The sequence below is a fragment of the Nanorana parkeri genome, unplaced genomic scaffold (genome assembly GCF_000935625.1).
Source record: "Nanorana parkeri isolate BGI_ZX_2015 unplaced genomic scaffold, ASM93562v1 scaffold1204, whole genome shotgun sequence".
Classification (NCBI taxonomy): Eukaryota; Metazoa; Chordata; class Amphibia; order Anura; family Dicroglossidae; genus Nanorana; species Nanorana parkeri.
In genome coordinates this window covers 71437-87663 of record NW_017307472.1, presented here as the reverse complement: position 1 = coordinate 87663, position 16227 = coordinate 71437, and the positions used below count along the sequence as shown (strand labels likewise).

General features: G+C 39.8%; 1 protein-coding gene across 1 annotated transcript in view; it reads left to right on the top strand.

Annotated features, from left to right (window-relative positions):
* Nucleotides 1-16227, top strand: part of LOC108796970 (breast carcinoma-amplified sequence 3-like) — a gene marked incomplete at its 3' end in the record, with an annotated part of 206142 nt that overhangs the window by 127466 nt on the left and 62449 nt on the right. Inside the window, exon 9 of the mRNA XM_018568540.1 lies at nt 2967-3043. Coding sequence (XP_018424042.1) covers nt 2967-3043 — 77 coding nt within the window. The remainder of the gene's footprint in view (nt 1-2966; nt 3044-16227) is intronic.

Below are 16227 nucleotides of genomic sequence, written 5' to 3'. Positions count from 1 at the left end.
TAAACCTTACACAAAATGTAAGAACACCTAATGTGAAAATACATAACCATAAATCACTTTGAAAATGATGCCTCTTCCTTAACAATTATTCATCCTAAATGGCAGATGAAAATGTTCAAGGTATAATACACTTGCTCAGACTTCATCAGACCCACATGGATGAACAGGCATGGTGTCTCATACTTAACAACATGCACCAACAAAGTTTTTCAGTTATAATATCTGAATCAAACATTTGTGTTCTAGATCCAAACTATACCGGGCCGCTGATGTTACAAACTTATTGTACAAGCTTCTTTAGAGTTACCAACAACTAACTAGTATGGGGCCTACTTAAAATGTACTTAAACACAAATAAGAAAGTTGTGTAAGTAGCTCCCTTTTTGCCTTATAAATGTACGTGCGCAAGGTTTTAAAAAAAAAATCTTGATGTGAATAAAGGTTTAATAAATACCTGTTGATTCTGCCAGTTTCTGCTGTTTCCGAAGACTTCTTTATTGGGGTGACCAGCAGCTCATAATAATGTATAAATGTGGTCACCCTTCTTTGTGAATTTTAAGCAGATGTGCTTTCACTCATTCTTCCTGCTGGTTGATTGACAGCTGCTGTGACCATTTAGCAGCTGGGATTGGGACTTCCTGTAACTGCAAGTTTTGCTGCACAGCTTGTGCCTGTTACAGGTAGGAGAAAAATGAATCTACTGATAGGATCAACAAGTAATAAAACTATGGAAAACAAAACCTGCTGTGTTACTTTTGGCAGACTGCACCATATATGTATTTTATTTTGCCCATGGTTCCACTTTAACTGGATATAAATATAGTAGATCTTTTAGGGCCAATTCACATCACAAACTCTGTGTTCCAGTGTGTTCGGCCTCCAGAACGCAAGCCGGCCAGCTCTCTGCGTTCAGGGGTGAGAGGGGGCGTGGCGGTGCATTGAAGTTAATGGCACCACAGCCACGCCCCTCCACCCCCAGTGCGATCGCCCGCACCAGGAAAGCAGTGCGTTCTGCAAAAATAGTGCTTGCAGTATTTTCGCAGAACGCACTGGACCAGAATGCAGGCACTAATGTGCCTGCGCTCCAGTGCCAGCAATTGCACTGCTGGCGGGGGGCATGGCTGCGGTGTCATTGACTTCAGTGCACCGCCATGCCCCCTCCTGCCCCTGAACGCAGAGAGCTGGCTGGCACTGGAACGCGGAATTTGTGGTGTGAACCGGCCCTAAATCTGATCACTTTTCAAAGTTAATTTGAAAAAGTCAATATTGATTACCATATCTGAACTCCAGTAAGGACCTTTTTCTCACCCCATCTTGGCTGTGACAAGCTGAGATCTGAGCTTTGCAGCAGAGGTAATTGCTGATAACATTGCTGATAGCAAAAATAGTGCTTGCAGTATTTTCGCAGAACGCACTGGACCAGAATGCAGGCACTAATGTGCCTGCGCTCCAGTGCCAGCAATTGCACTTCTGGCGGGGGGCATGGCTGCGGTGTCATTGACTTCAGTGCTGTGACAAGCTGAGATCTGGGCTTTGCAGCAGAGGTAATTGCTGATAACATCCATAAATTCCAAATTCAAATAAGAACTTACTGAATAGTCTCCTTTGGTCTTGTTGCTCTCATAAATTTTAATTGTTCAGAACTGTTGCAGAGTGAAATCTGATTTGTTACTTTGGGCGAATGAACACAATAGCTCTTTGCACTTCTTTCTGTAATAGGCCTGTATTAGAAGGTCTACACTATTTTGACATATAAAGAAAGAAAGAATCCTATGTTGTGGTCACAATGTGGTACTCATTTGGCAGTTATTGAAATAGCAGACCTAGCAGGTGGAGGCAATATGATTTGTATTACATATGTTCACACAGTAATAATGAAATCAATGTTTGTTGGGGGGTCAGGAAAAAGCTGTCAAATTTGAATCCTCTAGCACTGTAATAATTATGTTTAAACTGTTTTAAATGAGCTGATTAGTTGAAATTCTACCTTTATAAATAAATCTCCAAATCTCACCTCTGTTCTACCCTGCCCTTATTGTGTCTACAACAGCTCAACCTCCCTGGACCCACTTAGCCCCCTCACCACACACAGAATTATGCGCCAACCACTATAATTTTGGCAAACAAACAAAACCAGAAAGTTCAAAAGCCATAGTCGTTCTCTTCTTAAGTGACTGTGACATTAATCTAAATTACTGCAAGACTTCACCTTGTGTAAATCTGTCCTCCAAAAATACCTTTCCTGGCTCCGTGCTGCCAAACAGACCTATTTTATCACTTTCATTAGCATTACCTCATCCAGCCCACATCAACTCTTTTCTACCTTTAACTCTCTACTTCTTCCCTTACTGCCTCTACCCACCAGCTCATTCACTGCCCAAGAGATCGCCAGTCATTTCAAAAACAATATTTGTGCAATCCATGATGAGATCCCCACTATCCAGATATCTCCCCCACCTAACATGCCATGTCTAGCACCACATTCAGTACTTTACTCCTTTGACCCTGTTACTACAAAGGAAGAAAACCTGCCCCCCCTGGACCTCGTTCGCTCACAACTACAAACAATGCACCTTCAGCTGTCCTCCAGTTGATATGTTACACTTCCTTACATAATTTTGAAGCTAAATACTTCAGGAAATGCTTATGGCCCTCCTTAGACATGCTTCAGCCTACAGTAGACATAATGAAGTCCCCTTGAAGATTTAGTACCCTCAATTCGTCCCACTGTTTAATCTGAGTATGTCATGCCTACTTTAAATACCCTGTTCTGCTGTACAGAATTAGTACAATTCAGTTTGTTTGTAGTAGAATATGGTATGTTGCTATAGTAACCACTAGGGTTATGTACTTGAATGCTATCAATATGTAGACCTGTTTTGTTTCTTTTGTGAAGATGCAGAATGATTATATACATATGGGGAGTAAACTTTGGTTATAACACCTGCATTTTTTTTTACTTACAGGGTACTGGTGGTAGTTCTACAAGAAAAGATTGCTGCTTTTGACAGCTGCACATTCACAAAGAAGTTTTTTGTCACAAGTAAGCACGCTAAATTTGTAAAATGAACATTTATAAAGTTAACAATTTTGTATTTGAAACATTGATTTCAAAGTGATTGCATAGTGTTTTAGTATATATCTTTTCCATTAACTATGTTCATTAGTAAAAACTAACAATAAAATCATTGTTTTAGTCAGGTGGATGAGGCATTGCATGTGTATATTTTATGTTTACAATTTCCAGCCAGCAAATTAAGTTCTAAGCTGCATTTCAAATAATTTACCAGACCACTCTTGACTGCTTTGCTGAAAAAGCCAGTTTACAAAGCTTGGTAGCGTAAACTGAAATTACACACATGACTGAATAATCCAGGCAGTGACTAATCACCCCTCTTGCCCTCTCTCTGTACAGACGTTGAATTAGAGAGAAACAGTCTGAAATGAAACAGCTTATTCTATATTTTCCCCTTTCACTCATAATGGATTTCCTGGAAGTGTATCAACCTTTTGGGCTAAAAAACACACTAAAGCCTTGTAGATTTGAGCGCCAGTATGAAAAAGAGCAATATGTACAGCAAGCTTTAAATTATTTGTAAATCTTGTAGAAAGCTTCTAGCAGCTGTTGAAGCCTTTAAAGTAAACTTTAGTGCCATGATGGGGATATTAAACCTAGCTCCTAATAGGAGTGCTGACTCTCACATTAAAAAAGCTTCTAGCGGGCTTTCAACAAGTAGCGCTAAAGTCTTCTGAAGCCTGCTAGCAATTGTTTAACGTGACAGACAGCAATACCTTTTAGAATCTGTGTCTGCTATCCCAATACTGGAGCTTAAGGGGGCCATAAAAGGTTTCAAAAAATCTGATCATAGCTTGCTGAAAGCTTTGCAAATGCTTTGTAGAATCTTGCTGTGCACACTGCTCTTAGCTGAAGGCCATGTATACGTCCGGGCCTCGGTGGCCTTGTGGGAAATCCGGGCCTGCATGTATACATGGCCTAAAGGTGGCTATACACCTTACAACCATTGTACAACTTTTTTTTGTCCTGACATCACACCCTCGTTCAATTTTCGTTGTCCCTCCGCACCTGTGCTGGAGGGACAGCTGAAAAGGACCGTAAAGAAGAAGATGATCGAATCAAGAGGCAACATTTAAAGCAAGTTCCTACAGCAGGATTGGGAAGGGGCAAAAAAAGTTTGACTTTAATGTCACTTTAACTCCTGAGTTTAGTGTCCCTTTAAGCTTATGTTACATTGTAACATTTGAGTAGTCCTAGACATACTCGACAGAAGCACAACTTTTTATCCAGCTAGTAAACTGCTGTATATGAAGCCTTTTTACTCCAAAGGCCTGTGGGATGGACTTCCGGAAATATTGGGACTGATTTACTAAGGAGCGGGAACTTGGGGCTGTTTACTTAGCTGAGTAAGGGCTGAAGCACACCTTTGTGATTGAGTGCATTAACATATGTTGTATGCATTCACATTTTGCGGTGCTGTTCATTTTGAATTACATCCCAAAGCATTAAGGCAACACAGCTTTGACATACATGCACTGGAGTGCACTACAACACAAGACAATGCACTACTGTGACTTGCGATGCACTTTGTGATAAAACGTGCTGTATGTAATTGTTTTGGTCAGCACCTGTGTGTTGTCAACCCATTTGAATAGTCTGCCTTATCGCATCACATGTTAAAACATGGCACTTGGCATTGCAAGTTATAATAAATCACATTGAATACCCAGTTATGTGCAAAATCTGTAGCCAAATCAATATTCTTTTTCTGAAGATTAATCCTCTTTCCAGCAGCATGGCTTGACCATGAGTTTGCATCTTTGCTGTAAACAGTGTCTCCTAGCCATTGGTAGAAGGTGCTATTTAGAAATGGGAGATCTGCTCTGCTTTGACCTGAATGAACAATGCATCTCCCAAGAGCAGAGTCTTCAGAGTCCAGTAGGGTGCACCCAGAGCCAGGAAGCTGCAGGCAGGATAGCTGAAAAGAGGACTGCTTTTCAGTAACACTACATATTGGCTTTTTGGAGGCTGCTGGGACAAGTACCATTTATATCAAGTTATACTTTAAAAGTAATATTTGGTTGCAAACACATGTGCTGTAATAATGTCTACCAATAGATGTCAGCTTTTCTCTACTATGTGCTTCTTCATGAGTATACAAAGAATGTGAAGTTTTTATCTGAATTCAAGTAGTGTTACCACCACAAAACCTTTTAAGCTGTTTCTGTCATTTGTTTTTCATTGGGGAAAAAAAGCATTTTTGGTGCCATGGTTTTATTGAAAGCTGATAATGTGGTGTGATGGCAAAACATGTTCAATACTTGAACAGAATGATCAGGGATTTAATAACAATGCAAATTGTAGTGACAACAGTTACCAGATTTCAGGTCTAGTCTCATTGATATAATGTGTTTTCTGATTGCTTGATATTGGTTTATACAGGTATTTGCTGTAAAATGAATGAGCAAGTACATCAGTTATAAGTTAAATAATTTCAAATACCTGGATGTTAAAAAAAAAACATAAATGAAATAAAAATTTGCAAACAACAGTAGCCACAAATGACAAAAAGATGTACCATGCAAAAAGTTACATACTTTCACAAAGAGTTTGTGGTCACTTAAGAAAGCATGAAGGCTTTTCTACTTTTTTTAAGTAAAGCAGAACTCCAGGCAGTGGTGAAAAAAAAACCAAAAACTAATGTGTTCCCCACTAGACTATATTGCTCATTTAGGGGAAAAGATCAGACAGTTTTACTTACCTTAAACTGCAGTCCTGTGGCAGCGGGTGGTCTGGTCTTCCTCTCCAGCACTGAAGTGTTGGCTGGCACTTCTATGTCATAATGCAGGACCAGAGGAGGATGCTGGTTCGGCCATGTAAGTCATGATGTCAGTGAGGCGGACAGAGACAAGACCAATCAGAAACTGGCAAGAAACGTGGCTTTGGGAGAACAGGTACCACAAATGGAAATGGCAGGGAGCTAAGGGAATATGAATTAATGTATGAAATACTCTTTGTTATCTCATACCCTAGAAAAATGTGCACTTTATTCCTCATCTGCTGGAAAAGGGGGTTATTATTTTTTTAGCTCAGCCAGTGTAATGCTTTAAAGGTAAACCTTTTTGTTGTTGTTTAGATAGATTGGTGGGAATGTGTAAGTATCTCATATTTTCTTTTATTTCTGCGGCCCTTGGAATTTCAAGTCACTTCTTTTCACAGTGATGGAATTGGCAGGAAGTGAGGGGAAATATTTTAAGCAGGGGCATAGCAGCAGAAAAATCACTGCCATCTGGCATATGAAGTGGGGGGATAGTTTTTTTTTTTTTTTTCCCTTGAACATTTCTTCTCTCTTCATGTCCCAGTGACACCCTTTCTTCCCCAACAAGGCGCACAAACAATAAAAACATCACAGAGATTGTAACTCCCTGTGATAATTTAGACTCCAGTTAACAGAAGTGTTGTTTTTGCTATACATGATTGAATACTTTAACTTAGTGGTTCTCTGGCATTTTCAAGTTGTGTCGTACCACAATTAACTTTTAGAAGTTCTTGATGCTTAGCAAGAAAGCAGGCACACCTTTTGCAGCCTCTTCTATGCTGAAACAGAATTCACACCGTGCTTTATTTAAATGTATTAATTTTGTTTTACTTAACCCAACACAGTTATAACAGAGTGGTTATATTTACTCCAAGAAGAAATTGTTAGGCTGCCCATACCACTCTTCCTCATCAGTGGCAGCCAAATCTTTAGCTGATTTGGCCAACACAAACATAGGTGATACATGTGTTGTTTTGAATGTTTGTATGCACCATTGTAGCACTGGAGAGATTGATTTGCCTTGACGGCCGTTCTCTCTTAAATAAATAATCTCCTGGACATGAAAGTTAGCAAATGCCCATGTGAAATTGTTAAACCCTACCATGGGTGAACACACAACTCCTTGGAGGTAGGGCCCTATCCATGATGTGATATCTAGACATCTCCAATAAAGATGAACTTTTTTGATACTGAAAACCTGTACTGGTGAAATATGGAAGCTGCTTATACTAACTTCACCTTTTAAAAGAATGCTTGTTGCCAGGCTGTCATGCTGAACTACTTTCTAAAGTACTCTCTCAGTCAATGGCCTGCCACAAGTATATAGATCAGGAGTCCTGATGTAAAACTTTAGTTGCTGTGTGTTTATTCCAGGTTAGTGCCACAAAGTATGGAAGCCAGAGACAGATAGGCAGTTAGTTTTCAGAAGATGGTCAGCAATGGCAATTTCTATAACTCTCTCATTACAAGTTGCCTTTAAAGAGGAGAACTCCTTTAGATCTCAAATGCTTTGTAATTTACCATATAATGCTATTCATATTATTGAATAGTTACCAGCTTATAAATCAGCACTGGACCTTTAAGCGTTGACCATTTGTCTTGATTGTTTTAGTAAAATCAAAGCTAATGATGTTATTTGGAACACATAACCCAGAGCCTCTTTTAACTCTTAATCACGGTTTTAATTGAAGGCATCAGATAAACAATTGCACTTAACAGGAAAGAAGGGAAAAACAAGCTAACATCCCACGAGAATATTTACTAAACAAATGGAATCCTATGTCTTTGAGAATCAGCCGAGGAATCATGTTCTATTTATATGTGTGTGTGGCGTACAGCACGCTTTCTTCCTGCCTTCCAAAGACAGCTCTTAAACTGGCAACCAACCAGATGAACACATCCAGCATGTCATTCCATATTGTTTCATATAATTTACCAAGGAAAAGAGAAAATAGATAGTAAGAAAAAAATGATGGATGGTAGGAAATGTTTAACTTTTACGTGATTGCCCCTTGATAAGAATTCATGAATTTGTCACATTTAAATAGCACTGACCGACCATACAACATTATATTGATGCAATAGTTTTTAGCACTGGTAGCTCGCTACTGGTAGTTTTCATTGCAAAGCTGCTGGCGCATAGAACGATGTTCCACTCTAAGGCCCCTCTCACGGTTAAGCTGCATGCCAAATTAGCCACAATTTGATCTGTGGGTGACCCTGCCAGCATCCCCAGGCTTGGCAGATATCAATTTCCAAACTGATTTTTGTCCATGGAGCCGGGTGGAAAAATTTGTCAGCCAAACAGTGACTGCAGTCAATCAGCTATGGGAGCAAGCTGTCAGACTACAATGGCCGACAGGGAGGATCCCTTTTTATCATGGAATGGGGAAATATAATAATTTTTCTCGTTCAGCCCGGGGGGCTGAAGGAGAAAAGTCTTACTGTGTGTGGCCAGCTTAACTGGCAGGAAGAACTTACAAACCCCATGCAGTTTAATGACTTGGTGCAATTGTGCATCAATCTCACTGTCTGTGTGATATAAACAATCATGTGAGATACATTTGGGAGTGTAGCTGAACAGACCACCTTGCCTGCAGGTGCACCTCTCACCCTCACCTGCACATACTGCCCCCACTCTCCACATTGCACCTGCATGTCCCCCCGCCCATTCTCACTACTCACTTTTTTCCTTGCCTGTTCTGGAATGGGCACATTTTTGCTAGTTTACATTTTATTTTATTTTTTAAACAGTGGCTTAAAACCTTTAAAAATTGATTGCATACCCCTGATCAACACTTCAGGGCAAAGTGACATTTTCTCACGATTGTCCATCCTCCTAACAAGTTATACTCGCCCATCTGCAGTCCTTTCCCACCTCTCTGTTCCATCAGAACTCTTTGTAACAGAACAGGTCTTCTGAGTATGGAGAAGCATGTGACCTACCCAATGTGACAGTGCTTGGGCCTGAGCTGCCAGTTGTGAGGCACGGGCAGCAACTTAAAACACCCACACAAGCTCCAACATCAGAGTTTACCCAGGGTGGATTCTTGCAACTGGGAGGTATCTTGGATGAGTGAGTATTCCTTCCTGGGTGTGTAAGGGTGATTTTGAGACGATGTTACTTTTTTCCATAATAAATAAAATTAAACATGGCATCTGGTATATTACTTTGGACACACGCTACAATTGCTCTGATTTTCTGTTTTTTTTTTTTCTTTTCAAGGATCTCTCAGGCTTGTTCTTGTCTTCCTGTATAGCACTGTCTACTGTGTTGACACTTTATACAGTAAATACAGATAATATTGTATTTGACCCTGTGGAGAAATTACCAATACACCGAATTAATGTTCTCTAATATAGTATGCATTGTACATGGTGCACAGTGGACCAATGCTGTGCTTTACCTCTGAAGTTCGTAAGTTTATTTATTGAACTTGTGCAATTAAGTATGTATAACATTCTCCCTGCTGGAAAAGAAGGTCAATCCAATAAGTACCCTACAGAGAAACCATGCTCTTTTAGTTCATCATTGCTGTTTAAACATTATTCTGCTTGCAACCAAAATTTGTTTACTGAATGGATTTTACTATAACATGTAGATGAAGCATTATCTGTGGTTTGTGTATAATTCTTTCCTGTCTGGAAAATGTATTTAATAAATAAGCATTTGCAGAATAATACTAAAGGCCTGTTCACAAATCGAATAACAGTAATTTTCACTGCATGGGAGTCATTAAACATAACTCCTCATTCTTTTTAAATGCCCAAATGTGTTTCCCGCTGAGGACAATAAAAGGCATCTTTGGGGTTTTATTTATAACTGATCCAGGGAACATACAACATACCTAATGGTTTGACCCATGGTCTGTAATGCATATTTGTCAAGGGGGCTTAAGGCTTTCTTTGACAGTATTACAAATACGCCTCTGCTACACCCATTCAGGGCTAGGCATTAGGTGCACTTTAATGCAACCCCCTCTTCTGCTAATATTTACCTTCCCTTAGTTCACTCACAGGTTTTTTCTCCTGTGAAAGCAACCCGTTGTAGGTTACAAGAGGCAGGAGACTTCCAAATCTCCCCACCCCCACACGACAGCCCTGGATGTGGATGCTTGAGCACCTAATAGCCAAGCCGAACTGTTCTGTCAAAGAGTGAGTTGCATGCTCCCCTATACTTAGGAGTACATGTTATGTTTCTTCTTTTAACCAGGTTAACAGCAACATTTAGTGACACATTTCATTTTCTTTACAATAGCTTTGGATGGAGTATTGAAGGGTTAAATGGCTACATTTTTTTCAACTGCCTGGAGATACAACAGAAAGTGAGTGAAAAACTCCCAAAAGTTAGAGGAATTTCCATCTTAGACCAGAACATTTGTCCCCATTGGAAGATTCCCCCTGACCTCTTTTGCCAACTGTAAAATTCTGGATTTCCTCTTGCTTTCTGCCTTACAGTGGTCACCATTACAAATAGAGGGGCAAATTTCCTCTTCAGGGACACAGGCAGCAATAAATATTAAGCAGAGGATGTAACCTTTATCCACTTTGTCCAACACAAAAAAAGTTTTGCCTTTACATACACTTTAAGGAATAATTCCATTCATCTATCTATTCAATACTGAAAATTGAATGCACCACCCTTCTATCTGCGCTCTATTGCATAGCAGAATAATAATTTGCGCATTTTAACTGCTGGCAAAGAGAAGAATATTCTAATCAGAGGAATACACAAAATTATTTGAAGGTGCTTCATGGAACCAGATAATCAGTGACATTGATTGTCAGTGTTGGTGGGGTTTAAGTGACCTGCACCTCTGAAATTGCTTACTGGAATGCTTACTTCACCCTGCCACAGTATGAGCCCTATTCTGCTTGACACCTCTCTCAAGATAAGGTGTTCTCTTCCCTATGTCTTTATTTACTTAGACCTTCTGCAGCAATTTAAACCAAATCACAGATAAACTCAAGACACACTGTATATTTAAATAAATACTCTAGACAGATATAAAAGACACAAATTAAACATTAATACATCATGAAACATATTATTTTAGATACAAGCAGTGTACGTACCTGAATGTGACCTGGTATCATTATCTTGCAGTTCCTGTACTGCAGGGCTGGAGAGAAAAAAGCAGCACAAAGAGCCAATTAGTTCATGTAATGACATGAAGCATGCTGATAGGATTTAAAATATGCTTCACCTTTCACTGTCCTATCACAGGCTGGGGCAGGACCACCTGTGAAGTGGGTTGAATGATGCTAGCTAATAAACTGAGTACATTTAGGGGCAGAAAAAAGTACTGAGGGGGAAATCTCTATCGAAGGTTAACATTATCAGCAAAAGCAAGTTTTATTTTGTACAAACTATTAATTTTATATTGTTTTTGTTTCTGGCTAGAGCTCTGCATTAAAGCTGTCTTGATTACTTGGTGGTGATGGCTCTGCAACAGTTATTAGACTATCTGTAAATCTTTAGCTATTAAACCAATGTGAGTGTCCCCAAGATGAACAGGGCCATAGCTGAATTCATATTGCAAAATGTTCAGCCTGACACAGAGGTTGCCTCCCCATAATCATTTTTGAGATTTGGAGCAGAAATCTCACTTAATCTGTAGAGCTAGTTAACAATTCATTCAATGCCTAGTAATTGAAGAAGGCCCTCATACTACATTTTTCCCCTCTTATCTCTATAGGTTAAACTTGATGGACTTGTGTCTTTTTTCAACCTGACTAACTATGTAACTACTGTATGTACATCATTTCAAATAAATTTGACTGTAGTGTGGCCAACTTAAAAATTGGAGAGCCAGTAAGCTCAATTGGATTGCAGAATATTCTAAACCTAAAATGATTTTAGGAAGTCAAGGGGAATGTTTAGGCAGCTTGTAGTAGATAAGCAGGGGGGGGGGAGGGGGGGATATTCAATATGGCGATGCTTATATAGTCCAGTGAGCAGGCTGGATGCAGGTAGGTGTCACAGGTAGCTGAAGAGCTACAAGAGTAAATGATTGTATTACCCTCCTTGGCTATGAAGTGAAGCAGAAGTATGTGAATCTGGCTGAACAGATTTACAGATATTTTAACAGAAGAGACAATTCATATTTATATATTTCAGCTGCACATTTTGCTGGAGTTCCTCTTTAAACGATCCACATTTTATATTTAGTGTTGGAGTAGAGTTTGGCCAGACATCTAGCCCCTCATCTAGTGTGTTGAGAAATTCATGTGAAATATTACCGGTATTTGCTTTTAGTTTAGGTGTTCTGAGATAATAAAGTATGTATACAGAGAGGAGTCATGGTGACAACAGGTGTCCCATTATGTCTATTGATACCTAACAGATTGAATGGTTTATTTTGCTATTGTGAAACAGGCTGTTTGGATTTCATTTTTTTTAATGTTTTTCCTGTGTAATTAATTGTAATATGTAGACATGTCATTGCAATGTATTTTTTGCTGTGCTTTTTATGTTTATACACATGACATCCAGTTTATGAATTAGAGCAGTGGTGGCGAACCTATGGCATCCGTGCTAGAGCGGGCAAACGGGGCCGTCTCTGCTTGCATGCGAGCCCAGGTCTAGTGTTCTGTTGAATGGATGGACATGCAGATGTAGTAAGTATATTTGGAGAGCTTGATACCACTGTAAGATGCCGGGCAGACGCACTGACGGGAAGTGAAGTGAGAAGCCATGCAGGCGCACTGACAGTAACTGGGCAACAAGAGAATTCTGGCTGACGAGGATTCTGGCTGGCGCACCCGCACTAGTGCCATACCGTTCAAATTTGTTACTGTAAATTGGAGAGGCACAATCAGTCAGTGACGGCCCTCTAATCAGGCAGTGACGGCCCTCTAATCAGGCACATTAGACGGCCACTCGCTGGGGCCTCTCAGGGCCCTAGCCAGCAGTGAGAGCCCTTATAGACCACTTGAGAGCCGCACAGCCCCCCTAAGAACCTGTATAGAGCACCTGAGAGCCGCACAGACCACCTGGGAGCGTGCAGAACATGCCTAAGAGCCATCATAAACCACCTCAGAGCTGCACAACCCCCCTGAGAGCCCATACAGACCACCTCAGAGCCCACAGAGCTCACTTGAGAACCCATACAGGCCACCTGAGAGCCCTTATAGACCACCTGAGAGACGCACAACCCCACTGAGAGCCAATACAGACCACCTGAGTGCCCGCAGAGCCCACCTAAGAGCCCTTATAGACCTGAGAGCCACACGCCCCCTGAGACTCCTTATAGACCAATTGGGAGCCGCACAGCCCCCCTGCAAGCCCATACAGGCCTCCTGGGAGCCCATACAGACCACCTCAGAGCCCACAGAGCTCATCTGAGAGCCCTTATAGCCCCCCTGAGAACCCATACAAGCCACCTCAGAGCCCTTAGAGCTTACCTGAGAGCCGCCCAGACAGACCACATGAGAGCCCGCAGAGCCCACCTAAGAGCCCTTATAGACGACCTCTGAGCCGCTTAACCCTCCCTCAGACAGTCGTATGAAATGTTTTTTAAAACAGGTCAGACAGTTGTTTGAAGTGTTTTTCTAAAAGAAATAGTCAGTATTCCGGTCTAATTGCAGGGTTGGCACTTTGAGATACAGAAGTTGGTTTAGTGATCCAGTTTGGGCACTCAGGCTCAAAAAGGTTCGCCATCACTGAATTAGAGTATGTTTTCTCCAGTTCGTAGTTTCTGCAATGTGTAATTCCTTCAAAAGCCACAAGATGGTACTCACAACGTTCAGTTCAACACATATGAATGAATAGACCGGGCAGCAGAGAAATCTTCAAAGAATGTGCTTGTTAATCTGAAAGTCTTTACTTGAATGTGACTGACAAGAGATAAATATGGAAAAGATTTGTGCTTTTGTATCTGTACTCAGCGCCAATGTGAAATAAAAGTACATTAATTGCCAGTCACCAGAAATGGAACTGTCCACAAAAACTGTCTAAAAGCTCTGCTGACTCAGCTGAGCAAAATAAACTTTACAGAAATGTTTTTTTTCTATCTTCCTTAATATACATATACATTATATATGTATATATAAACAGTATACAGGTGTAGATAGAGAGATACAATTGGCATGTACTCCTACTACAATCAGATCTCACAGGAAGTGCTTTTAACTCTGTGTGACTTTATTTTAGTGTGAAGGTTGTTCTTAAATGTCAGAATTAGACCATAATTTCCTGTTGTTGTTTTTCTGAGCAATGCATGCCTGTTATCTAATTTCCTGGAGCTAAAATCTGAAACTGCAATCTCTGCTCTCTGCTTCTCCCAATGCCTTCTTTGTTAAAAATAGTAAGCACTATTTGCATGCTGTATGTAGAAAGTACATTTTTCTTTTTTTAGATCCTCCTTCGAATGATCCATAAATTATTGTAGTGACACATAGGGATGAAAATTGGATCAGTGAAAACTAAAGATGTTGTCACTGCCAGCAAATCATATTCCTAACCTATTTTTTCCTTACATTTTTAAAGTGAAAGTAGAGCTGAAACAATAATAGAATGAAAAATGCAACAAATATTAAAATACAGTGGCACTGCACTGGGGGTTCCCGGTTCAAATCCTGGTCAGAACAGAAGTTTCAAGTCAGGATCTGCAAGTTGTTTGCATGTTCTCCCTGTGCTTTCAAGGGTTTCCTCTGGGTAGTCTGGTTTCCTGACACACTCCAAAGACATGCTGGAAGGTTAATTGGCTCTTGTCTACATTGACCCTGTATGTATGCATGTGAGATAGGGACCTTAGATTGTTAGCTCTTTGAGGGTAGGGACTAATGTGAATGTGCACATGTAAAGCACTGAATAAATTGCACTATATAAATACCAGTAAAAAAAAAAGTATAACTATTGAACATCTCTTTTAATTGTCCTGATCACCAATGTCACGTGGAATGAATGTGATGCTAAATCCAAGATTTTAAGTTGCCACCAGAACAGGAACAGAGTGGAAGTTTTGTAAGGACACTTGTTACTTGTTCCCTCACATTGGAAAGCGATTCTCTCACTTTCTGTTGGGTCTACAGAACAGCGCATAAAAGGAAATCTTCCTATTGAGACACACATGGCAAAAAAAGTGAAATCCCCTACTCGATCCAAAAAAAAGATAATGGCTTTGGATATACTTTTAGCATTATGTGACCAGTGAACCGTAATTGGTTACGGTCTAAATTATATTCAAAAGAAATTGAAAGGTTTGGGTTACCTTCATCAACTGTTAATTATATAATCTGCACGTATAATTGCTGATGAGGTGCCCATACATGCATATATAAGTCCATATGAGCTAAGCAGAGCATTGTTGTTGAGAAGAAAAAATACATTAAAAATCTGAACAAAGAACAGACATTTAATGCCCTTGGCTCCAAGATTTCCCTTGATATAGAACAGTGGTAGGAAACCTTGGTATGCCAGCTGTTGTGGAACTACAAGTCCAATGAGGCATTGCAAGTTTCTGACAGCCACAGGCATGACAGAAACAGAGGCATTATGGGATTTGTAGTAATACTGTGTTTATCATTTCATTTTATACAATATAAACATTACCAGAGAGAGATGTATTTATTCATTTATTACAGGTATTTATATGTACAATTATAGAATAATATATAATGAAAGTCAAGCTGTACCGGTTGTTGGAGCATTCTTAGTTCATATGCAAGAAAAAAACAAAACACTCCTCATTCTCCTCATTGTGACTTTTGTACTTTGTAAAGCATTCTCTCACCTAAAATTTCCCATAGATGTTTGCAGAATTTTTGATAAACATGGGAACGTTTGCAATTCCTGCTTACACTGGGTATTTCTTTTGGAGGTTCACTGGATGCATAAGTTAAACTGTAACTATGATGTGTTTGTAGGAAATACAAGGTTAAGTCCAGCATGGGTCAGTGTGGCTGTTTTTCCTCAAATGTTCACAGCTTAATTTGCTGACTTAAGATCTCAATTTCTGCATGGCTGAGAGAAAAACACTGGTCAGTTACTGTATTATGAAGCCATGTCCCATTGCTTACCGCTAGATCAAAGGTTCTGCTGTCTAATTAGCACAGCATAATTAAATAAACACTATTTATGGGAAATCGGAAATCTGAAGTTATTTTCAGCAAATGTTATCTGTGCACCTAATTCACTATCACTCAAGATTTGTTTTCTTGTGCCTTGCATTACACAAACCAAATTCACATACTGTAAGTTCTATTTGAACCTAAAAGTCAGATTCACAAAGCTGTTTAGACACTTTTCTGATTAAGAAACTGGAGTGTGATAAGAACAGCATAGAACTGGTGCTATCACACAGCCACACTTATTGGGTTAATATAGTAATATTCAACATTTAAAAAGATACATATGTACAGGGTGTATTAAATTATTTATATAAAACTA